We start from the raw sequence: 27160 nt of genomic DNA, 5'->3' as shown, positions 1-27160 counted from the left end.
AGAGGGTTTTCTCCTCCTGACCTAGGGCCATTTTGTAACCTAGACAGATATGTCTGCTTCTGCAATTAACAAGTAGTTGAGTCTTTTTTATAGGAACTAAAAAATTCATTCATTCTATTGTACATTGGGGAAAACTAGATCAATAATATTTCTTTCTCATGTAACATGTATATTCTCTCTAGGTTTTCCTGAAACTGAAAAAAATTTTAAGCTTGCCTGATTTCAACCCAACCAAGCTTGCTCTGATTTCTGTTGCTTGCCGCTCTATGTGCCAGTGGGTTATAGCTTTGAACAACTATCATGAAGTACGGAAGGTATGCTTTTTCTCCTTAATCTCTGTGATGATTTGAAAGTGATATACCAAAAAGTTCCAGAAATTATTTTTAAAATGAACTTCTGTGGAAAGAATGCCTAATGAAATCCATTTTAATCAAATACAATATACTAACTCACACAGATGTCAAGTGCTCCTATTACATTTTTCTCTGACAACAATCATGTATTATTTTATTTATTTTAGTTACCATAGTAAGCTACTTTATATCCCCTATGCACACATAGGAAATTCCAGGAAAGTTTATTTTAACGGTTGACACTTATAAATATCTTTCATGGTTAGTGGCATTCTTAATAGTAAACTTGACTTTTTCAATACCTAAATATTCTGGCATTCTATTTAAGGTGGTAGTCCCTAAACAAAACCAAGTGGCTGAAGCTCAAAGCGTTCTAAAAATTGCACAACAAAGGTTGGCTGAAAAACAGAGAGGTTTACAGCTGGTAAGAATTTTTTTACTTGTTAAATTCTCAATACCTTTCTGAAATATACAAAAATACCAGAAAATAGTTATTATCTCAGGGCACTGAGGGGATAGCTCAATTGCAGAATGCTTGCCTAGCATATGTTCATCCTGGTTCATCCCAGCACCACCCCCCAGAAAAGTTATCTCAGTAGAACTTATTAAAGAAAGCTCTTTGTGTCTGCTAAAACCTTCAATATGTTAATTATTAACATATTAATTTGCAATAACATTTTAATTTGCATTTTACCAAATTTCTCCCAGGAAATCTTTAGAACTTTAGTCTACCAAATATTAACCAGTACCCACATGAATTCCTAAAAATCTGTATTTAGCCTGTTTCTATAGTTTACTCTTTTACTTTATAAGACATTTTTATAAGACATTTCTTTTTTTTTTTTTTTACATTTTAAAGATTTTTATTTTCATGAACATATTATTTTCATTTATTTAATTTTTTTTTTATTGGATGTTCACAACTTTACAAAGCTCATGACAAATCATATTTCATAAATTAGAATCAGTTGGGTTATGAACTCCCATTTTTTCCCAAATACAGATTGCAGAATCACATCGGTTACACATCACATTTTTACATACTGCCATAATAGTGACTGTTGTATTCTGCTACTTTTCCTATCCTCTACTATCCCCCCTCCCCTCCCCTCCCATCTTCTCTCTCTACCCCATCTACTGTAATTCATTTCCCTCCATGTTTGTTATCCCATTCCCCTCGTAAACTCTTAAATGTAATTTTGTATAACAATGAGGGTCTCCCTCCATTTCCATGTGATTTCCCTTTTTTTTCTCCCTTTCCCTCCCGCCTCATGTCTCTGTTTAATGCTAATCTTTTCTTCCTGCTCATCCTCCCTGTTCTGTTCTTAGTTGCTCTCATTATATCAAGGAAGACATTTGGTATTTGTTTTTTAGGGATTGGCTAGCTTCACTAAGCATAATCTGCTCTAGTGCCATCCATTTCCCTGCAAATTCCGTGATTTTGTCATTTTTTAGTGCTGCGTAATACTCCATGGTGTATAAATGCCACATTTTTTTTATCCATTCATCTATTGAAGGGCATCTGGGTTGATTCCACAGTCTAGCAATTGTGTATTGTGCTGCTATGAACATCGATGTGGCAGTATCCCTGTAGTGTGCTCTTTTAAGGTCTTCAGGAAATAGTCCGAGTAGGGCAATAGCTGGGTCAAATGGTGTTTCCATTCCCAGCTTTCCCAGGAATCTCCATACTGCTTTCCAAATTGGCCGCACCCGTTTGCAGTCCCACCAGCAGTGTACAAGAGTACCCTTTTCCCCACATCCTCGCCAACACTTGTTGTTGTTTGACTTCATCATGGCTGCCAATCTTACTGGGGTGAGGTGGTATCTTAGGGTGGTTTTGATTTGCATTTCCTTGACTGCTAGAGATGGTGAGCATTTTTTCATGTACTTGTTGATTGATTATATGTCCTCCTCTGAGAAGTGTCTGTTCAGGTCCTTGGCCCATTTGTTAATTGGGTTATTTGTTATCTTATTGTCTAATTTTTTGAGCTCTTTGTATACTCTGGATATTAGGGCTCTATCTGAAGTGTGAGGAGTAAAAATTTGTTCCCAGGATGTAGGCTCCCTATTTACCTCTCTTATTGTTTCTCTTGCTGAGAAAAAACTTTTTAGTTTAAGAAAGTCCCATTTGTTGATTCTTGTTACTAACTCTTGTGCTATGGGTGTCCTATTAAGGAATTTTGAGCCCGTCCCCACAATCTGTAGATCGGAGCCAACTTTTTCTTCTATCAGACGGAGAGTCTCTGATTTGATATCTAGCTCCTTTATCCACTTTGAGTTGACTTTTGTGCATGGCGAGAGGAGGGGATTCAGTTTCATTTTGTTGCATATGGATTTCCAGTTTTCCCAACACCATTTGTTGAAGATGCTATCCTTTCTCCATTGCATGTTTTTAGCTCCTTTATCAAATATAAGATAGTTGTAGCTTTGTGGTTTAGTCTCTGTGTCCTCTATTCTGTACCATTGGTCCACCCGCCTGTTCTGGTACCAGTACCATGCTGTTTTTATTACTATTGCTCTGTAATATAGTTTGAAATCTGGTATCACTATACCACCTGATTCACACTTCCTGCTTAGAATTGTTTTTGCTATTCTGGGTCTTTTATTTTTCCATATGAATTTCATGATTGCTTTATCTATTTCTACAAGAAATGCCATTGGGATTTTGATTGGCATTGCATTGAACCTATAGAGAACTTTTGGTAATATCACCATTTTGATGATGTTAGTTCTGCCTATCCATGAACAGGGTATATTTTTCCATCTTCTAAGCTCCTCTTCAATTTCTTTCTTTAGGGATCTGTAGTTTTCATTGTATAGGTCTTTCACCTCTTTTGTTAGGTTGATTCCCAAGTATTTTATTTTTTTTGAGGTTATTGTGAATGGAGTGTTTTTCCTCATTTCCATTTCAGAAGTTTTGTCACTGATATACAGAAATGCCTTTGATTTATGTGTGTTGATTTTATATCCTGCCACTTTGCTGAATTCATTTATTAGTTCTAGTAGTTTTTTTGTAGACCGTTTTGGGTCTTCTAGGTATAGAATCATGTCATCCGCAAATAGTGATAATTTAAGTTCTTCTTTTCCTATTTTTATGCCTTTAATTTCTTTCGTCTGTCTAATTGCTCTGGCCAGTGTTTCGAGAACTATATTGAATAGAAGTGGTGATAGGGGGCATCCCTGTCTTGTTCCAGATTTTAGAGGGAATGCCTTCAATTTTTCTCCATTCAGAATGATGCTAGCCTGAGGCTTAGCATAGATAGCTTTTACAATGTCAAGGTAAGTTCCTGTTATCCCTATTTTTTCTAATGTTTTGAACATAAAGGGATGCTGTACTTTGTCAAATGCTTTTTCTGCGTCTATCGAGATGATCATATGGTTCTATAAGACATTTCTTAAATGTCTGGATTTAAATTAAAATAAAGTATCATTATTAGAACTAGAACTAGAGTTGATATTTATCCCTATTATATATCCCTATTATTTCTGTACTTCATATACATTCTGAGAGTAGGTGAAGTAATATAATTCAAAGATGGCAACAGTCCATTGACATCTTTTGGTCTATATAGTCTCCCCTGCACACATACATGTTTTGATGCAATTATCTACATTCAAAAATCTATGAATTTCATTAAACTCTGAATCCCTATCTTCTCTTGAAAACTCAGATCTGGCAACCCAGCCTGTATTCCCTATATTCATAGTTGGCTATGATCAATCCCTAATCCACTTCAAGCATTTATGCTACCTTCCTGGTCTCACAGGCATTTCTTGAGAACTCAGTTATATAAATAGTATTGGACATTTTTGAAGGAAATAAACAAATTTGGACAGAATTTGTTTTATGTTGATATATCATTTTATTGCTAATATTTTATCTATGTAGTTTTACTTTGATAGGTGCTGATAACAGCTAATATTTTTTAATGCTACTGTGTTCCAAGCACTATGCTAGTGTTTTATATACATTTTCTCATTTAATCCTCAAAACAATATCCAGAACTAGATATTTACAAATGAGAAAACTAAATTTGAAAGATTTGGTTAATCTGTTCAAGATCTCCAGCTACCAAAAGAATGCTGCAAACATTCTTAGTAGGGTCTGTCTAATTCTAAAACCACATGTTCAACTACTACAGTATAAAACATTTCTATTAAGGAGTGATATTCAAAATATTAAGCAACCAGGGTGCCAGAGGCACCAACCAATCAGAATGGATATTTGTCATGGGCAAGAACAGAGACCTACATCTGAGTTTGTAGAGGGGTATGGAGACAAGGTGGGCAATGGGGGGGGGTGTGGAGGTGGGGGGAGATGTTCTTGATGAATAGGGCAGCAATTAGTGTTCTTGGTTTTTCTGTTTCTTAGCTTTTTGTTTTGTTTTGTTTTTATTGGTGTATTATAGTTATACATAATAGTTTTGGTTTATTTTGACATAATCATACATGCATGGAGTTTAATTTACTTTATTTCAGATCCTGGTACCCCCTACCCCATTTCCACCTCTACTCCCTTCACCTATTCTCCTTCCTCTACTCTACAGGTCTTCCTTTCACTCATTTATTTATTTATTTATTTTTAATTAATGCTTTATAGATATACATTTGCTGCAGTATATTTATGCATGTACATAGCATAATCTTGTCAATTTTATTCCACATTTCTTCCCCTTTCCCATCCTATCAATCCCCTTCCTCTACTCTGTTGATCTTCCCTATATGTTTATGACTACCGAATCCCACTTTTCTCCCCCTTGCTTTCCTCTAGCTTCTGCATGTGAGAGAAAACATTCGACCCCTTGATTTTCTGAATCTAACTTATTTCTCTTAATTTGATGTTCTTCAGTTCCATCCATTTACTGGTAAATGACATTTTATTCTCCTTTATGGATGAGTAAAACTCATTGTGTATATATGCCACATTTTATTGATCCATTCATCTATTGACAGGCACCAGGACTGTACCATATCTTGACTAGAGTGAGTTGCACTGCTATAAACTTGATGTGTCTGTATCACTATAATATGCTGATTTTAGTTCTTTGGATATATACCATGGAGTGGGATAGCTGGGTCATATGGATGTTCCATTCCTAGTTTGTTTTTGTTTTTGTTTTTTGGACTCTCCATACTGTTTTCCAAAGTGGTTATATTAATTTGCAGGACCATCAACAATGTATGAGTATACATTTTCCCCCACATTTTTTGCCAGCATTTATTCTTATTTGTATTCTTAATAATTGCCATTTGACTGGAGTGAGATGAAATCTTAGTGTAGTTTTGATTTGCATTTCCCTGATTGCTAGAGATGTTAAAATTTTTTTCATATATTTGTTGACCATTTGTGTTTCTTCTTTTGAGAAATGTCTGTTTAGTTCTTTTGCCCATTTCTTGATTGGATAATTTATTTCCTTGGTGCTAAGCTTTTTGAATTCTTTATATATTCTGGATATTAATCCCTCCTTTGTCAGAAGAGCAGATAGAAAATTTTTTCTCCTGCAGATTCTCTCTTCACTCTCCTTATCATTTCCTTTGCTGTGCAGAAGCTTTTTAATTTGATGCTTTCCCATTTATTGATTCTTGGTTTTATTTCTTAAGCTTTTGGGGTCTTGCTAAGGAAGTCAATGCCTGTCCAATATGTTAGAGTGTTGACTTATGTTTTCTTCTAGCAGAACAACTAGTATTCTTACTTGGCTCTATTAAGGAAGTAAAGAACTAAACACAATAAAGCAATTAGATTTAATGAACATTTACAAAATACTCTACCAACAACAGAATACATGTCCTTCTGAGGGGCTCATGAGAGATTCTCCAGGACAGATCATATTTTAGTCCACAAAATAAGTCTCAATAGATTTTAAATTGACAGATAGCATATAGAGTAGATATTCTGATCATAATAAGGTGAAATTTTAAATCAATAACAGGAAAATTCAAAAATATATAGAAGTTAAATAACATACTTAAAAAAATCAGTGGGTCAAATAAGGGAAATTATAAAATACTCAGAGAAAAATTAAAATGGAAATACAATATACCAAAACTTATGAGATACTCCAAAGGCAGTGCTTAGAGAGAAATTTATAATAGTAAATGCCTACATTAAAAAAATATCTCAGGGCTGGGGATGTGGCTCAAGCGGTAGTGCGCTCGCCTGGCATGCGTGCGGCCCGGGTTCGATCCTCAGCACCACATACCAACAAAGATGTTGTGTCCGCCGAGAACTAAAAAATAAATATTAAAAATTAAAAAAAAAAGAGAAAAAATTAAAAAAAAAAATATCTCAGGCTGGTCTTGTGGCTCGGCTCAGTGGTAGAGTGCTTGCCTAGCACATGTGAAGCACTGAGTTCAATCCTCAGCACCACATAAAAATAAATAAATAAATAAAAAGTTGCGTCCATCTACAACTAAAAACTACATAAATTTTTTTTAAAAAGATGATCTCAAGTTCAAAACCTAACTTTATACCTTAAGGAACTAGAAAAAACAGATGAAACTCAAAGCAAGCAGAAGGAAAGAAATAATAATGATTAGAGCAGAGACAAAGTAAAGGATAGAAAAACAATAAAATCAATGAAACCAAAGGTTGATTTAAATAAAAAAGAAATGTCTTCAAAGCTAACACACCTCTATTTTAGACAAAAAGAGAGAAGATAGTAAAATCAGAAATGAAAGTGAGACACTACTACTTATAAAGATTTTTTTTAAAAGAAGATTTTCTTAGTCTTAGTCTTCATACTACAAACAACTAATTACTCATCAACAAAGTAGATGATATAGAAGAAATGGAAAAATTCATTGAAACACTGAAAGTATCTAAACTGACTCAAGAAGAGAAAGAAAATCTTAACAGATATATAATCAAAATAAAGAGGGCTGAGGATATAGCTCAACTAGTAGAGTGCTTCCCTTGCATGCACAAGGCCCTGGGTTCAATCCCCAGCACCACAAAAAAAAAAAAAAAAAAAAAAAAAAGAAAGAAAAAGAAAAACAAAAGTCATGGAACAGAATGACTTTACTAAACATTTCTACTAAACATTTAAAGAATCATCACCAGTCTCTCAAACTCTTTTAAAATTGTGAAGAAGAGGCATTACTTTGGCTTAGTCTGTTTGGGCTGCTATAATAAAATACCACAAAGTGAGTAGTTTATAAATGCCATTTAGGAAGCTAGGAAGTCCCAAGATCAAGATGCCAGAAGATTCATTGTCTGGTGAAGGCCCAGAAAGATAAGGCAGAAAGGATGAGGGGACTTTCTTGGTCTTTTTTATAAGACCACCCATTCCATTAAACAAGGCTCCACACTTGTTTACTGGAATAATAACCTCCCAAAGGATTCACCTGCTAATATCACCATATTCAGGGCTTGAATCTCAACACATGAATTCAGGGGGCGACACAAACACTCAGTCTATAATACTTGCTAATAACTAGAAAATTCAAGAGATTGCAAACACAACTATAAGCAAAAAGAGATTTTGCTAAGGTTTACACATTAAAATTAACATTCAATAGCAGTAGTTTTCCTACCAGTCAGAAGACATAATGAAAGAAAACAACCTCATTTATAATAGCAACCAGAAATATAAAATATCTAGGAATGAGCTTTATTACAGAATGTGCAGTATCAATATAAAATATTATAAAGCTCAACCAAATAAAACAATATTCAAAAGATTTTAAGTTCCCTATATTAATCCATGAACTTGGTGTAATTACAGTTTAAATGCCAGCAGATATTTTTGGAATTTTTCAAAATAATGTTTTAAATATAATGATTAAATGTAATAAAATTTTCAAAGTGCAAAATAAGCCCTAGATAAAGACAAAGAACAAAATGGAGAAAATATTTGCAAATGCATATACATCAGATACAGTTTCATAATTTTTAAAATGCTCAAACAAAATATTAATAGTTCAACAGAAAAAATATTGTCAAAGAATAAAAAGAGGCAGTTTATAGCCAGTGAGGACACTTGCTGGCAGATGTGGCAGTTGTGTATAGGGTTGTGCTACACCAGGCTGACTGCTAGGTATAAACTTGTATTAAGCCTCAGCCATCATCTTTCATGACATCAGTAACAACTACCACAGTAACAGTTAACTTCCTGAACACTTAACATGTTCTGAGAACTATTCTAAGCATTTTACCTGTATTAGTCAATTTAATCCTAACATCAACTCCAAGATAAATATTATTGTAACCCCCCACTTAACAAATGAGGCACAGATATTTCAGGTACCCAATGACTAACACCTACCCAAAGAAAGCAGGAGCCCACCCTCAGACCTTCCAGTCACTCCTCAAGTGCAAAAATTATAGACATCTCAAGTGTTCAATTTAGTGGCTAGGTCCTATACATTAATATTTAAATAACTAGGCCATGAATAACAAAGGAATGGTTTCCTCAGTGGAATCAAAACAAATGAAATGAGCAAGCAAACAAAAAACATATATAAAAGTACAAACAACTTAATAATTATTATGGGTAAACCAGGAATAAATTCTAAGTTATTAGCATAAGCATGCCCAAAGTATTTAATGTGTATGTTTTTGTGAACTATGGGTGTGTGTTCACATATGTATGTGTGTGTGTGTGTGTGTATAATATATATGTGTATATAGACACACATATACATATGTATATATGTATATATATATGTGTGTATATATACATATATATTCACCAATATGCATAAATATATGTACATATATATATATATATACATAAATGTACATATATATTCACCAAGCTAATACCTTTAAAATAGGATAAATTATAAATTACAGTAAGCACAAGTCTGTATATACAATTAAATGAATATACCAGGTTCAAGTCTACAGCTTTCCATTACTATAACAAAATACCTGAGATAATCACCTTAATAGAGGAAAAGGTTTATTCTGATTCATAGTTTCAGAGGTTTCAGTCTTTCAGTCCATGCTTGCAGCAGTGCTTTTGGCGTATGGTGGCACAGTACATTATGATGGGAGCATGTGGCATAGGGGCTTATGATCACTTCATGGCAACTAGGAAGCAAAGATAAAGAGGAAGGGGGCCTGGGTCCCAATGTCACCTTTAAGAGCATGCCCCCAGTGATATAAGTTACTCTCGTTAGATTCCACCTCTAAATGATTCTATCACCTCCCAATAGTGACAAGCTGGGGACCAAGCCTTCACATTATTGGCCTTTGGAAGACATTCCAGATCTGCACCATTGCATCCTGGCTTCAAACATTTTGAGAAGACATAAAAATTTTCAAAACTAAAAATTACAATAGAAAGGTTATTAAGACTGTAAGACCATAGCTCATGAGACAACAAATGGCAATTTGTGATTATTCCTCAAACGACTGCTACAAAACAGTTGCATCAGTCTGGATTTAACAAGACTAGAAATTGGTCAGGATTTTAAAGAATGCCTACAATTTACATCCCTTTAAGGGAAGAGCCCAAGCATAAGGGAAGAATGTGATTTGGCAATCCCAGAAACAAGAAAACTTAGAGAACGCTTGGGAGGTATAGAATGAACCAATGTGCTGCAGAGTTATAGAATTGGGAAAGAGTAATAAAAGAGATGAAACTGGGATGGAAAATTGGGCCCAGATTGTGAAAGCTTTCATTGACTGGGGCAAAACTCTTCAGTCAATTACTTAGAGAAGAGGTCACCAAATTCTTTGAAGCTGAAGTGTTGTCAAGATATTATTTTATCAGCTAATCCTAAAAATATGTTTTCTATGGAAATCTTAGGGATAGTTTAACAGTTCCTTCATTCCATCATCCTAACTAAAAAACTCATTCATGTCTCTGGTCTGCTCAGTGTATTTGGACTAAAAAAAAAAAAAATGCCATTTTCTTTAAGAAAGAACCTAGATATGATATAAAATTTTCTTTGTGAAAAAAAATATAAATCAGAAAGTGATGATTCTTCAAATGCTAGGATTCCAAGAAAGTCTATTGAGGAAGGGAGATGGTATTTTGAAATACAAAGTTTAATATCAAAAGGGATCACTTCATTTCTACAGTGTACATTTTCATTGATAATATAATCCATCCAGGATGTGAAAATGAAATGGTTCCACTCTATATTTAGACATAAATAACAGATAAATTCTTGAAATAAAATGAGAGTAAGATTGTTTCTCAATAATAAATCCATTGTGTTTCAGATTGAAGAACACTTGCAGTTTCTGCAGGCGGCCTACAAAGATATTGTTGCTGAAAAACAACTATTAGCAAATCGGAAAAAACTGGTCACCAAGCGCTTGCAATGTGCAGCTATTTTGCTGACTGTCCTAGACGAGGAGAAGGCATGAATTCCCTTGGTTTATATAGCCATCATTAATTTTTTCTGGACTCAACAAACCTGATGCTATTTCAGTGCAGGCTATGTTGCATGTCTCCTAAAACTGTCTCCCTGTCAAACTTCTTATCTACTTCAACAACATATTCACTAGATAAAAGAAAGGAATCTTGTTGAATTAGTCTCATAAGAGAAGTAAACAGACTGCAAAGATCTGAGCTAGTTTCTCTTATTCTTAAAATATCAGCACATTGGGCTGGGGCTGTAGCTCAGTGGCAGAGTGCTTGCCTAGCATATGTGAAGCACTGGGTTTGATACTTAGCACCACATAAAAATTTAAAAAACAAATAAAATAAAGACCTACTGTCTATCTACAACTACAAATAAATTTTTTTGTAAATATATATCAGCACATTTGTGTCTGATGAGGCCCAAAGTGAACGGTTCAATCAGTATGTCATGAGTTTTCCTTCCCTGGCACTAGACAAACCCAATTTGAACACAAGAAAGAGGGGGGCCAAAAACAAGGTAATAGCTTTAGGATGGAAAAAAGACATTTTCACTTTTGTCTGTCAATCTTCTGCCACCTTTAATCTCATTTTTTTTCTTTCTCATCTAACTAATTTGCCTCCTCTATATCTCAAAGGATACTCTAAAACTCAAGATAATTTAGTTTAATTATTTTGATAAATGCATATCATGATGATTCTTCCACAAGGGAGAAGGAGATTCTTTTTTGCAATCATGCCAGTCAAAAGGAGATTACAGCACTCAAAAGTTGACTGATGTTCCTGAGTTTTGCTGACAGGCAGGGGAACATCATTAGTACTCCAGATTTTAAACTTCCAGAAGAAAGGGCTCTTGCTTACTATGCTTTATTCATTGGCCAATCAAGGATATATATTATTGGAGAAGGAAGCTCTGCAGCCAGAGAATCTGAGTTCAGATTCCAGCTACACCTATCAGAAGCTTCGTGATCTTGAGCTAGCTGTTTAACTTCTCTAAACTTCTACTTCTTCATATTAAAGTGAAGTCAATAGCACTTGTTTAACAAAATATTGAAGGTGTCAAATAAGATTTCAAAGTAAAGTGTCTGACAGATGATTAAAGATTTGGTAAATGTTGATTATTATTACTGAATACCATTAATAGCATAGTGAATTGAGATTTTCAAAATTACCCTGCTTTATTACACAAAGGATTTGAAATGGCTGTATATCTCAGTAAATATGAAACTATTGACAAACCCAGGAACAGGACTAGAATTCCTCCCAGAAAACAATTCATTTTAAAATGTTATCTATAATTAGCTTTCATACAACTACAACTAGAAACAGTTATATTAATAGTAATGATATATCCAGATTGAAGACCATCATTAATGGTCTTCATCATAAATGTCTCATCATAGTATATTTTCTATCCACTAATTCCTTTTATCTTAATATTTAGGCTCGGTGGCAAGAAATAATCAATCACATCGATAACAAGCTAGAGAGGATCCTGGGTGACATGCTGCTATCAGCAGCATGCATCGTCTACAGTGGAGTTTTAACACCAGAATTCCGCCAGCTGATTGTGAATAAATGGGAGAAATTTTGCGTTGAAAACAACATTTCCTTGTCTTCCAACTTTTCTTTAATTGAAGCAATGGCACAAGAACCTGAGGTGGTAATATATTTCTGTTACCCAGCTAAGTGGTTATTATTGTTGTGGGGGATTGGATCTTTTCCCAAAAGTATTTGCATAACTGAAAGTATTGGAGTCTCTTTCAGGCTTTACTTTTTAAAAATTTATTTATTTATTTTTGCATTACAATTCTTAATACACCATTAAATCATAAGTTATCATATCTCTGATTATATATAAGGTACTTCTTTTTTTAACTTATAACTCTAATGCCTCAATTAGTTATATCTGTCCTATTTGTCACCATTTGAGCAAAATTTAAACAATATTGTCTCCATTATAATCTTGCTTATTTCTCTCACTAAAATGCCTTTCACTAGTAAAATTAGTGAATTTATTGAACCCTAGGGAGCATTCTTAGCTATAGCACAAAATATAGACCTACATTTATCAATTTATCAATACTTTTCATCTATTTATGTAAATTCTATGCTGATGTCTAGAAGATAAAAAAGAAATGTACCTACTTTTTCTAACCCTCAGAGAATAATTTTCAGTTGGTTTCCTCACTGATAACTCTTCTTAAATTGACTAACCAAACTATGAATTTTCAAAAGCAAATATTGGCTTCTCATTTTCATAATTCTAATAACTAATTTAAACCCAAATATGTCAGTTATTATGTTAGATTTAAATACTCCAATTAAAAGTCAGAAATTTTAAAGCTATATAATAGTATAAGCTAAAGTACAAAACAGAAACCATATATTGTTTAGAAGGGACATACCTAAAACAAAAGTTGAAAATCAGAAACTTGGAGAAAATTTACCATAGATTTTTTTTAAAGGACAAAATAGACTTTAGGCAAAAAAAAAAAAAAAAAAAGATTACTAGAACTAATTAAGCTTTCTTTACTTTAAGAATTGGTTTAATTCTCCAAGAATGTTAATAATTCTAAATTTGTACCTAATAACATAATTTCAAATATTAATCAAACCTTTACAGGATTATAGAGGAAAATAGACAAATCTATAATAATAGTGAAAGATTTTAACACCTTTTTTTCTATAACTAATAAAGCAGAATCACAAAATTAGAAAGAATAGAGGAGATTTGAACAGTGTGATCAGAAATAGACTTAATGGAGGGCTGGGGTTGTGGCTCAGTGGTATAGTGTTCGCCTACCACATGAGGGGCCCTGGGTTCGATCCTCAGCACCACATATAAATAAATAAAATAAAGGTATTGTGCCCAACTACAACTAAAAAATAAATATTAAAAAAAAGAAATAGACTTAATGGAAATATACAGAACACGATAGCCAGTGCCTACAGTTTGCACATTCCATGTAAACACAGGTAAAACACTGCCAAAGTTGACCATATGATGGACCATAAAACAAGTTTTAGCAAATGCTAATGAACTGAAATCACACAAAGTATGTTGTCTAACGAAAATGCAAGTAAGCTAGAAACCAGTATTAAGATACCTTGAAAATCCTTATATTTTGAGAAATGATGAAATATATTCCTAAACTAGCCATAAGCCAAAGAAGAAATCAGAATTGAAAAAATGAGGCATTGGTGAAATGTTTCCTTCTAGATGATGTATGTAACAAAGAGATGACCATTATCAACACTTGCATTTAACATTGTACTAGGAATAGTAAGGCAAGGGGAAAAAGACAGAATTAAAAAAAGAAGACATGAAAAAATACAAATTTTTGCAGATATACATTAAAGTTTAGACCTGCTATTCAGGTCTAAGGGCTCTCTCTGGAATATAAAAAGAACTACTAGAAGTCAGTAAGAAATAAAGACATATACAATCTAGTAGATAAGTGAGCAAAAGCCTTGAGCAGGCAGATCACAAAAAGGAATATCCAAATAGCTAGCTAACATATGTAGATGCTTAACCTCCATAAGGGGCTCATTAGGAGTATTCAAATTAAATCCAAAATGAGACAGATACCACATTGCAGACTACCAGATTGACAAAAATGTGTAAGACTGGAAACTATCAAGAGTTAACAAGGATATGGAATAACAGAAATTCTCAAAACTGATGATGAGAATGTAAAATGCTATAATTATTTTAGAAAACTGCTTTTCACCACTAATATTTAAAATACATCACCCTATGACCCAACTTCACGTCCTAGATTTTTACCGACAAGAAATGCATACATAACTCTATCAATAGACATTTAAAATTTATTATAAAATAATAAACTTATTTATTATTCTTAATAGTGAATGACTTGAAACCATACAAGTGCCCTCCCCAGCAGAATAGATAAGTAAATCTTGGTATGTTGATAAAGTGGAGTTCTTGACACAATGAGAATGAATAAATACAGCTAGACAACATGGATGGAGGCAGACACCCAACAAAGGGTATAAGATTTCATTTATCTGAAGTTCAAAAATTAGCAACACTGTATTGTTCAGGAATATATAACTAAGTAAAATGAGAAAGAAAGGAGTGGAGTCAAAAGAATGATTACTTTTTGAAAATAGAATCTCTGGGGCTGGGGATGTGGCTCAAGCGGTAGCGCGCTCGCCTGGCATGAGTGCGGCCCGGGTTCGATCCTCAGCACCACATACCAACAAAGATGTTGTGTCCGCCGAGAACTAAAAAATAAATATTAAAAAATTTTAAAAAATATATTAAAAAAAAAGAAAAAGAAAATAGAATCTCTGCTTTGCTATTGAGTTCAGGGTGCCTATTCCTCTCACCATACCAACCTTCACTCCTGTCTTCTTTGCCTATATTCAAACATGGTCTACATTCCAGTGACAGGAACACTTGCACTTTTCAGAATTTTTATCATCTTTTATATTTCCTTTTATGCAGACTTCAAGAGTATGCAGTTCATCATAGTAAAGCATCCCTGATTTCTCCAGAGAAGTCCTTGCTACCTTTTGCCAGAAGGTTCCCGATGTCTCGTTCCTTCTCCTACATCCTTGAGCTTTCTTGGCCTTTTTCTCCCAACATACTGTTTTCTGTCATGAATAGGCATGGAGTCAGCTTCTGAGTCAAACCCTAGCTCTGCCTCTATGCTGTCACTATGATCATGGTCAGGGACCTAACCTTAGTTCCTCCACCTGAGAAATGAGGGCATTCATAGTAATTTAACTAAATCACACACATATGTGCTTGTCAGGTGGTAGGTTAGAAATAGAGTAGCTGTTATCATATTTGTATAACTTTATATTATTGCATGTTTTGTATGTGCATTAATATCTAAGAGCCTTGGAAACAGCTGCACTCTCATATTTTTATGTCTCCCACAGTATCTTTTTGTGATTGGGCCCTGTAAATGTCTTTACTGATGAACAAAAAGGTGTAAGTTAGTGAATAATTACCATTTAAAAAATTTCACATCCACGTTTCTTTAAATTGTTCATTTCTTTAGTCTTTTGAAAGATTATTTTATATTCTAAAGGCAATGATTCTATACAGTCCTTAAGTATCCCAGAGTATACTAAAGATGTGAAGAATTTTATGAAATCTCAAAGTACTAATGGTTTCATTCCAGATACGCCAATGGCATAATCAGGGGTTACCTCTTGGTCAGAACTCAATAGAGAATGCCATCTTGATCAAGAATTGCCAGCAGTGGCCACTGATGATTGACCCACACAAGCAAGCACACAACTGGATCCAACAGATGGAAGGACCTGGGCTGCAAGAGCTCTCTGCTGAGGATAACAATTACTCCAAAAAGATTGAAAATGCTATGAAAACAGGAGAGAGTGTCTTCTTGAAGGTGTTTGGACAATATGACCTAATTCCCTATTTCCAGCAACACATGCTATATACAATGAGCATAAAGACTAAAAATTTTAAGTGATAGGTAACTCTGTCAGAGAAAAAAATTCATATATATATATAACATATGTACACATTTAATATCTACAGTGAGTTTTGAATGTTCAGTTCTCTTAGAGCTGTCTTTCACTCCAGGTATTCAATAAGATTTAAATGTTTAAAATAGTAGTGCTTTCAACTGATTTATCTAGGATCATTTTCTTAATTATATCTGTTTTGTTCTTTGCTTTTTGTTTTATTTTTCAGAATCTCCCTGAAACATTTTCTCCAGGCTTGATGGCAATTCTGAAGAAGGATATCTATCAGAAAAGAGGGCAATATTTCATAAGAATTGATGACTATGAGATTGAATACAATTCCAAATTTAGGTAATGTCTCTCACAGTTAAATTGTATCAAATGTCTATATTTTTTTGAGACAGATAATTTTCAAGGCCTTGTATTTTTGTCCTGATAATCTCCCACCTGTCTGACGGCAAAAGTAAAGTTGCATTTTGAATATGCTTTTTGTTCGTGTGTTGCCGGCAAGTAACACTCATCCGTGTGCAGAATAAAGAACAGATTTTTATTTATTGAGTCAGCCCAAACCAGTATTTTTCAAACTGTGCCCAATGAAATCTGTGGGTTTCTTGAAGAATTTCAGAAGCTGAGCAGAGAGGGTAACAAACACTGGCCATGCTTTATCCAGAGCTCAGTTTGTTCCACTTGCCTAACATACTTGGGTGGGACAAGCTTTTGCTGCTTTAGAAAACAAACCCATATTTAATAGCCATGCAAAAAGAGATATTTGCCTAGAGATAAAAATATTGTACCCATGTTCCCAGATGGAACTGGCCTCTTGGAAACCCACTTCCACTAGCTAACTTCATAAAGAACTTATTATGAAGTCGAATTTGATCACCACAAAAATATGATTCCCAAGAAAATAAAATATTTGAGTTGTTCATGTTTCATTCTCTTCTTGTAAACAAAGATACCAAAAAATCAGTTTCTCATCAGAGGAGTGCTGGGTAAGCAAGTTATCGGCAAGGGAACCAGAATATTTGAAGGCTGCAGATTTGAAGCCAGTTGTGCTGCACTCCTTCCCAGTAACTGTGTAGCTCCTCCCCAAAGGGTCTGTTTGGCTGTGTACACTTTCCCCAGGGCAGGGCTGCAGTCTTGCCTCATTCTTAGAATTCTCTCTCCTAGTGTCTTGTTCTGTTAATAAAACATTTTCCCAAGTTATGTTCCTCAAAACAGCATTTTCAGGGATTTAACAGGTATCACCCAAATAAAAGGTATCCAAGGCTTTTTTTAAAGCAGTGGGTTAAAGTTAAACAGGGACTTTCTGTTAGGAATTTTAAAACCTCCCTATTCATTGAACCCTTTCCTGAAAATAGTGTCGCATGGAATAACCCTTTGGAAAACACCATGTTAAACCATGCTTTTTTCTCAGTGGATACACTGTGATTAAGTTACAGCTCTAGAAATGCACATAAAGCTACCTTTTCCTGAATTGACAACCTGTCCTCATGTTCGAAATGTGTGCATTTGAGGAAGAGATAGAGGACACTGTTTAGAAGACAGACTTCAAGAACAGGTGCCCTCTTCACTTTCTGGCCTTTGATATGGGCAACTTATTTAACCTCTCTTAGCTTCAATTTCATCCTTTATAAAATAGATTGAAGAATTGTCCTCACTTTATTTGATTGCTACTCTTAGGGCCACCACCCTGTTCTAAGCCACCTTCATCTCTCACGACCTAACTTCCCATTTTGCTACCTCCCACCTCTGCCCAGGTTGTTCTCAGGACAGCAGCTAGAGAGGACACTTAAAAAGATCATATCACTTCTCTGCTCAAATCCCCTAATTGACTTCTCTCATTCAGTGTAAAAACCAGTCTTTAAAAATGGCCTAGTTCCAGATCATAACTCCTACTCTTTAGCATTTTTCTTTACTGTGTCCTCATGTTTAAATATGGTCTGAACCTAATTTATGACTGTGTTTTTTAAAGTCTTAAATAGAAACTTATTAACACAATGTAAGTTGAGAGACTACTTTGTTTACAAGGCTGAATAATACTAAAAATTAACCTTGTCTACTTCCAGGAAAAAATGTTTTGCATTATTAAGTAATTTTGTTTTATTTTTCTCCTTCTGTATATTCTTGAATAACTGGTATCTTTGTTGTGTTTAGGTTATACTTATCTACAGAAATAGACAATCCCCATTTTCTTCCATCAGTTTATAATTTTGTTACTATGATCAATGTCATAGTAACATTCCAAGGTTTGCAAGATCAACTCTTATCTACTATATTAAGTCATGAAGTTCCTCATTTAGAATATCAACGCTTCCAGGTTTTAGACAGTATTTCTCTTGGTGCTATAACTAATGAAGAACTGGAAGAAGAAACATTGAACTTACTACAGAAATCACAAGGTAAGAGCAGCTGTTTAGTGAGATTAAGAGACCTTGAATGAAGATCAGAATAAAAAGTTGCAAAGACCAAATTTTGAATTGGCACCAAAAATTTTCACAAGATAACTGATTAATGTAGGCAAACCATCCCATTTCTAAGCTTAAGCATTGTGAATATCATAGGATGTTGGCCATCTGAATCTAAGATTAGGACAAATCTTAGAGATGCTGGTTAGTTCCCACCTAGGCTCCTTGCCCGTATTTCAAGTACCTGATACCTATAAAATGTCTAAACTTTAGATTACAGAGACAAAAGATTGGGTTTTCCCCAAGTTTTAATACCAAAGGATCTTTTAAAAGGAAACAATTCACTGATTTTTAATTTATGTCATTAAAATACGCTGCTTATTAAAATAGCAGTAGAAATTTTTTTCCTCTTCCCTGTAAGAAATATCTAAAAATTCATAATCATTACAGCATCTAAACTTAAATTTAAGTTAAATTCCTGGGTCACACTGACATATCTGCTCCTAATTCAACTGTAATAAAATATAACAATATCTAATAATGGAATTTTTCTGTTTTAACTTGTGACTCCTTAGGACTTCAAAGTTTCTCATATATTTTAGTTCTCAATTAAGTTTATTGATAAGGAGTAATCTGTATATTTTATTTCTCTTCTTTCTTTCTATTTTTATTACAAATGCCCTGTAAGTACACCACAAACTTAGTAACTGAACATTTACAGGTGGAGCCCTGATTTGTATTTACTTTTAAAGTTCTCTACACAATTCTAATTTTCATTACTAATTAAATATTATTTTTCTAATCTAAAAGGCTCATTATCTAAGATGCAAACCCAATATTACCAGACACTTTAGTAAAATAAGCTGAAAACTAGTTTTTTAAAAGATAAATATATAATATATAAATAATAAAACAGTAATAATGATATAATTTTTGAAGAAGAAACAGAGTTTGGTAGGGTATAAAGTTGCCATACCCAGGAGCAATATTGTGTGAGCCCCCATTTCCACAGCCTTGGTCCATACTCAGTCTCTTGCTCCTCATCCTGACCACCATTCACCAATGCCACAAGGGAGCCAAACCACTAGTGGAGGGCATTCTCTAAGACTATCTAGAACTAGAACCATGAACTTTGTGAGAACGAGGACAGGTCTACCAGTTTCAGTGCAGTGATGAATTTAAGCCTTTCCTTCCCACATTATGGCTACAGAACCCACAACACACACACAAAAAATATGTATCCCTCCACTTATATATTCACCTTAATATAGGATTGCCTTCCTCAACAAAGTACTGCAACACCAGCACTTAACTGAGATCTATGACCAAAAGAGGAATGTCTATCATATGGAGTTCTAGTCTTGACTCAGTAAGATCTACTGGGAAAGGGACCCAACATGGTGGCCAGCGAGGAGGCAGCACTTTCAATGCCTCCGCGGTAACAGGATCAGAGAGACTCATCAATACACCTACATGCGTCCTGCTGAGAAACTTCTAGCAAAATTCCGCTGAAAGGAGACCTGCCGGGAACTAGTAAGTTTAATTGGAGGTGTCAGCTTGTCCCAGACAACTGAATCTCGGCAACGCAGAGCAGGGGCACAGTCCCGCCGGCCGCCGCCAAATGGCCGCAGCCCACACGTTGCAGCGAACGTAGGAGCGGGCGCTGCCTGCCTGGGCCCCCACCGGCCCGGCTCTGTGAATGACTGCTGGCTGCCGATAGGCGGCCGCTGCCCACACGTTGCAGTGAACTTAGGAACGGGCGCCACCTGCCTGGGCCCACGCCGGCCCAGCTCTGTGAACCACCGCCGGCCGCCGCTGGACGGCCGCTGCCCACACATTGCAGCGAACGTGGGAGCGGGCACTGCCTGCCTGGGCCCCCGCTGGCCTGGCTCTGTAAGCCGCTGCCGGCCGCGGCCCACACGTTGCAGCGAGCTTAGGAGTGGGCGCTGCCTTCCTGGGCCCACGCCGGCCGGCTCTGTGAACCGCCGCCGGCCGCTGCCCACACGTAGCAGCAAACTTAGGAACGGGCGCTGCCAGCCTGGGCCCACACCGGCCCGGCTCTGTGAACCGCCGCTGGCCGCCGCCAGACGGCCGCGGCCCACACGTTGCAGCGAGCTCAGGAGCGGGCACTGCCTGCCTGGGCCCACGCTGGCTCGGCTCTGTGAACCGCCGCCAACCGCCGCCCACACGTTGCAGCGAACTTAGGAACAGGCGCGGCCTGCCTGGGCCCACGCCCGCCCAGCTCTGTGAACCACCGCCGGAGGCCGCCGGACAGCCACTGCCCACACGTTGCAGCGAGCTCAGGAGCGGGCGCTGCCTGCCTGGGCCCCTGCCGGCCCGGATCTGTGAACCGCCGCCAGCCGCTGCCCACACGTTGCAGCGAGCTTAGGAGCGGGAGCTGCCTGCCTGGGCCCCCGCTGGCCCGGCTCTGTGAACCGCCGCCGGCCGCTGCCCACACGTTGCAGCGATCTTAGGAGCGGGCGCTGCCTGCCTGGGCCCACGCCAGCCCGGCTCTGTGAACCGCCGCCGGCCGCCGCCAGACAGCCGCGGCCCACAGATTGCAGCGAGCTTAGGAGCGGGCGTTGCCTGCCTGGGCCCCCGCCCGTCCGGCTCTGTGAACCGCCACCGGCCGCCGCCAAGCGGCCGCTGCCCACACGTTGCAGTGAGTGTGGGAGCGGGCGCTGCCTGCCCGGCCCCTGCCGGCCCGGCTCTGTGAACCGCCTCTGGCGGTTCGGAGCTGCAAACGACCACCCCCCACCTGCCAGCCCGGTGCTGCAAACGACCCCCGACGGGCTCTGCGAAAGGCCCCGCCCACATGGCAAACAGCAGGAGTGGAGACCCGCCCAGTCCGGGAGGAAGAACTGCTGCACAGTGATTGACTCCGGCCTACTGAGAGGAGAAACTTGGCCCGGTGGGCATAGCTCCATCTACTGGAAGAACAGCTAATTGAACTCTAGGACTGCATTTATAAATTTTTTTTTCTTTTTTTTTTTTTGCTATCTTTTTAAATGTTTTTTAATCCATTTTATTTTATTTTATTCTATTTTTTAATTTCATTTTTCATTTCTATTATTATTATTTTTCTTTAAATTCTTTTTAATTTTCTATTTTTTTTCTCTTTCTTTCTTTTCTTCTGTCTTTACATTTCTTTTCAATTTTCTTATTCCCCCTTCCTTGAATTCTACCTGCTTACTCTCATTCTCTTTAGTGACTTCCTCTGTTCCCTTCTAATACCTTTCCTCCCAAGCATCAAATAAATTTGTAGGAGTAAACAGTAACTCAGCAGTCAAACAGAACAAGAAGCAACATGAGCAGCATGAAAAAGCAAGGAAGAAAAGGAGTGCAAACAATGCAGGGCAGCCTAAATATTCAGGAGGATATAGAGTCATCAGAAAAATGGTCATATAAAGAACTCAAGGAACACCTTAGACAGATGGAACGGAACGTTAAAGAGGATACGAAACAGCAAATTCAAGCAGCGAAAGAACACATTGAGAATGAATTACATAAACAGATAAAAGAAGAAGTTAAGCATCTTTATCAGGAGATAAAGATTATAAAAAAGAATCAAACAATAATCTTAGAAATGAAGGAAATTATAAACCAAATTAAAAACTCAAATGAGAGTATCACTAATAGAGTGGAGCAAGTAGAAGCCAGAACGTCAGATAATGAAGAAAAAATATATCATCTTGAAAAGAGTCTAGCCAACTCAGATAGGCTGGTTAAATATCACGAGAGAAACATCCAAGAGATATGTGATAACATAAAAAAACCAAATTTAAGAGTCATCGGGATAGAAGAAGGGATAGAGATTCAAACCAAGGGAATGAGTAACCTGCTAAATGAAATAATTACAGAAAACTTCCCAGAAATAAAAAAGGAAACAGATATACAAATTGTAGATGCATACAGGACACCGAGCATACAAAATCACAGTAGACCAATGCCAAGACACATTGTTATGAAGATATCCAATATAGAGAACAAAGAGAAAATATTAAAAGCTACAAGAGAAAAGAGGCAGATTACATTCAGGGGTAAACCAATAAGGTTAACAACGGATTTTTCATCACAGACGCTGAAAGCGAGAAGATCCTGGAACAACGTATTTCAAACACTGAAAGACAATGGATGCCAACCAAGAATTCTGTATCCAGCAAAATTAAGCTTCAGGTACGACACCGAAATAAAAATCTTTCATGATAAACAAAAGCTAAAAGAATTTGCAGCCAGAAAACCAGCATTGCAAAGTATCTTGAACAAAACACTGCACGAGGAAGAAATGAGTAACAATAACCAAAGCCAACAGTGGGAAGTACCTCGGTAAGGACAGACAGTGGGGGGAAAGCTAACCATGGAGAAACAAACTAAATTTAAAAAAAGGAGAGATAAATAATCAAACATGGCTGGAAGTACAAAACATACATCAATAGTAACTCTAAACGTTAATGGTTTAAGCTCTCCAATAAAGCGACATAGGCTGGTAACATGGATTAAAAAAACAAATCCAACAATATGCTGCCTCCAGGAGACACATCTGACTGGAAAAGACGTACACAGGCTGAAGGTGAAAGGTTGGGAAAAAATATACCACGCACACAGTCCTCGCAAGCAAGCAGGGGTGGCCATCCTCATATCGAATAAAATCGACTTCAAGACTAAATTAATCCAAAGGGATAAGGAAGGACATTATATACTGTTAAAAGGAACCATTCACCAACAAGATATAACAATTATCAATATTTATGCACCAAATAATGGTGCTGCGACATTCATAAAACAAATTCTCCTCAAGTTCAAGAATCAAATAGACCACAACACAATAATTATGGGTGACTTCAACACACCTCTCTCAGCATTGGACAGATCCTCCAAACAAAAGTTGAATAAAGAAACTATAGAACTCAATATCACAATTAATAACCTAGACTTAACTGACATATATAGAATATATCAACCATCTTCAAGTGGATATACGTTTTTCTCAGCAGCACATGGATCCTTCTCAAAAATAGACCATATATTTTGCCATAGGGAAACCCTTAGTAAATATAAAGGGGTGGAGATAATACCATGCACTTTATCCGATCATAGTGGAATGAAACTGGAAATCAATGATAAAAGAAGGAAGGGAAAATCCTATATCACATGGAAAATGAACAATATGTTACTGAATGATCAAAGGGTTATAGAAGACATAAAGGAGGAAATCAAAAAATTCTTAGAGATAAATGAAAATACAGACACAACATATTGGAATCTATGGGACACAATGAAAGCAGTTTTAAGAGGGAAATTCATCGCCTGGAGGTCATTCCTCAAAAAAAAGAAAAACCAACAAATATATGAGCTCACACTTCATCTCAAAGCCCTAGAAAAGGAAGAACAAAACAACAAAAAATGCAGCAGAAGGCAAGAAATAATTAAAATCAGAGCAGAAATCAACGAAATTGAAACAAAAGAAACTATTGAAAAAATTAACAAAACTAAAAGTTGGTTCTTCGAAAAAATAAATAAGATTGACAGACCCTTAGCCATGCTAACGAAGAGAAGAAAAGAGAGAACTCAAATCACTAACATATGGGATGAAAAAGGCAATATCACAACAGATGCTACAGAAATACAGAAGACAATTAGAAATTATTTTGAAAACCTATATTCCTATAAAATAGAGGATAGTGAAGACATCGATAAATTTCTTAAGACATATGATTTGCCCAGACTGAGTCAGGAGGATACACACAATTTGAACAGACCAATATCAATGGATGAAATAGAAGAAGCAATCAAAAGACTACCAACCAAGAAAAGCCCAGGACCAGATGGGTATACAGCGGAGTTTTACAAAACCTTTAAAGAAGAATTAATACCAATACTTTTCAAGTTATTTCAGGAAATAGAAAAAGAGGGAGCCCTTCCAAACTCATTCTATGAGGCCAACATCACCCTGATTACGAAACCAGACAAAGACACCTCAAAGAAAGAAAACTACAGACCAATATCTCTGATGAACCTAGATGCAAAAATCCTCAATAAAATACTGGCGAATCGGATACAAAGGCACATTAAAAAAATTGTGCACCATGATCAAGTAGGATTCATCCCTGGGATGCAAGGCTGGTTCAATATATGGAAATCAATAAATGTTATTCACCACATCAATAGACTTAAAGATAAGAACCATATGATCATCTCGATAGACACAGAAAAAGCATTTGACAAAGTACAGCATCCCTTTATGTTCAAAACATTAGAAAAACTAGGGATCACAGGAACTTACCTCAACATTGTAAAAGCTATCTATGCTAAGCCTCAGGCTAGCATCATTCTGAATGGAGAAAAATTGAAGGCATTCCCTCTAAAATCTGGAACAAGACAGGGATGCCCTCTATCACCACTGCTATTCAATATAGTTCTTGAAACACTGGCCAGAGCAATTAGACAGACAAAAGAAATTAAAGGCATAAAAATTGGAAAAGAAGAACTTAAATTATCACTATTTGCGGATGACATGATTCTATACCTAGAAAACCCAAAAGGGTCTACAAAAAAACTACTAGAACTAATAAATGAATTCAGCAAAGTGGCAGGATATAAAATCAACACACATAAATCAAAGGCATTTCTGTATATCAGCGACAAAACTTCTGAAATGGAAATGAGGGAAAACACTCCATTCACAATATCCTCAAAAAAAATAAAATACTTGGGAATCAACCTAACACAAGAGGTGAAAGACTTATACAATGAAAACTACAGAACCCTAAAGAGAGAAATTGAAGAAGATCTTAGAAGATGGAAAAATATACCCTGTTCATGGATAGGCAGAACTAACATCATCAAAATGGTGATATTACCAAAAGTTCTCTATAGGTTTAATGCAATGCCAATCAAAATCCCAATGGCACTTCTTGTAGAAATAGATAAAGCAATCATGAAATTCATATGGAAAAATAAAAGACCCAGAATAGCAAAAGCAATACTAAGCAGGAAGTGTGAATCAGGCGGTATTGTGATACCAGACTTCAAACTATATTACAGAGCAATAGTAACAAAAACAGCATGGTACTGGTACCAAACCAGGCGGGTGGACCAATGGTACAGAATAGAGGACACAGAGACTAATCCACAAAGTTACAACTATCTTATATTTGATAAAGGGGCTAAAAGCATGCAATGGAGGAAGGATAGCATCTTCAACAAATGGTGTTGGGAAAACTGGAAATCCATATGCAACAAAATGAAACTAAATCCTCTCCTCTCACCATGCACAAAAGTTAACTCAAAATGGATCAAAGACCTTGATATCAAATCAGAGACTCTGCATCTGATAGAAGAAAAAGTTGGCCCCAATCTACATATTGTAGGGTCGGGCTCCAAATTCCTTATTAGGGCACCCATAGCACAGGAGTTAATAACAAGAATCAACAATTGGGACTTACTTAAACTAAAAAGTTTTTTCTCAGCAAGAGAAACAATAAGAGAGGTAAATAGGGAGCCTACATCATGGGAACAAATTTTTACTCCTCACACTTCAGATAGAGCCCTAATATCCAGAGTATACAAAGAACTCAAAAAATTAGACAATAAGACAACAAATAACCCAATCAACAAATGGGCCAAGGACCTAAACAGACACTTCTCAGAGGAGGACATACAATCAATCAACAAGTACATGAAAAAATGCTCACCATCTCTAGCAGTCAGAGAAATGCAAATCAAAACCACCCTAAGATACCATCTCACTCCAGTAAGATTGGCAGCCACTATGAAGTCAAACAACAAGTGCTGGCAAGGATGTGGGGAAAAGGGTACACTTGTACATTGCTGGTGGGACTGCAAATTGGTGCAGCCACTTTGGAAAGCAGTATGGAGATTCCTGGGAAAGCTGGGAATGGAACCACCATTTGACCCAGCTCTTGCCCTTCTCGGACTATTCCCTGAAGACCTTAAAAGAGCGTACTACAGGGATACTGCCACATCAATGTTCATAGCAACACAATTCACAATAGCTAGACTGTGGAAACAACCCAAATGCCCTTCAATCGATGAATGGATTAAAAAATGTGGCATCTATATACCATGGAGTATTACGTAGCACTAAAAAATGACAAAATCATGGAATTCGCAGGGAAATGGATGGCACTAGAGCAGATTATGCTTAGTGAAGCTAGCCAATCCCAAAAAAACAAATACCAAATGTCTTCTTTGATATAATGAGAACAACTAATAATAGAGCAGGGAGGAAGAGCAGGAAGAAAAGATTAACATTAAACAGAGACATGAAGGGGGAGGGAAAGGGAGAGAAAAGGGGAATTGCATGGAAATGGAGGGAGACCCTCATTGTTATACAAAATTACATATAAGAGGCTGTGAGGGGAATGGGAAAATAAACAAGGAGAGAAATGAATTACAGTAGATGGGGTAGATAGAGAAGATGGGAGGGGAGGGGAGGGGTGATAGTATAGGATAGGAAAGGTAGCAGAATACAACAGTTACTAGTATGGCATTATGTAAAAATGTGGATGTGTAACTGATATGATTTTGCAATCTGTGTTTGGGGTAAAAATGGGAGTTCATAACTCACTTGAAGCTTATGTATGAAATA

General features: G+C 36.5%; 1 protein-coding gene across 1 annotated transcript in view; it reads left to right on the top strand.

The window, feature by feature from the left end:
• Positions 1 to 27160, top strand: part of DNAH14 (dynein axonemal heavy chain 14) — a gene marked incomplete at both ends in the record, with an annotated part of 361185 nt that overhangs the window by 265859 nt on the left and 68166 nt on the right. Inside the window, 7 exons of the mRNA XM_081298208.1 lie at positions 183 to 314; positions 682 to 777; positions 10528 to 10668; positions 12114 to 12329; positions 15832 to 16062; positions 16371 to 16492; positions 18299 to 18543. Coding sequence (XP_081154334.1) covers positions 183 to 314; positions 682 to 777; positions 10528 to 10668; positions 12114 to 12329; positions 15832 to 16062; positions 16371 to 16492; positions 18299 to 18543 — 1183 coding nt within the window. The remainder of the gene's footprint in view (positions 1 to 182; positions 315 to 681; positions 778 to 10527; positions 10669 to 12113; positions 12330 to 15831; positions 16063 to 16370; positions 16493 to 18298; positions 18544 to 27160) is intronic.

Source organism: Spermophilus citellus (genome assembly GCF_964194105.1).
Source record: "Spermophilus citellus genome assembly, chromosome: 6".
Lineage (NCBI taxonomy): Eukaryota > Metazoa > Chordata > Mammalia > Rodentia > Sciuridae > Spermophilus > Spermophilus citellus.
Note: the sequence above shows the minus strand (reverse complement) of the source record. Positions and strands in the feature narration are given on the sequence as shown.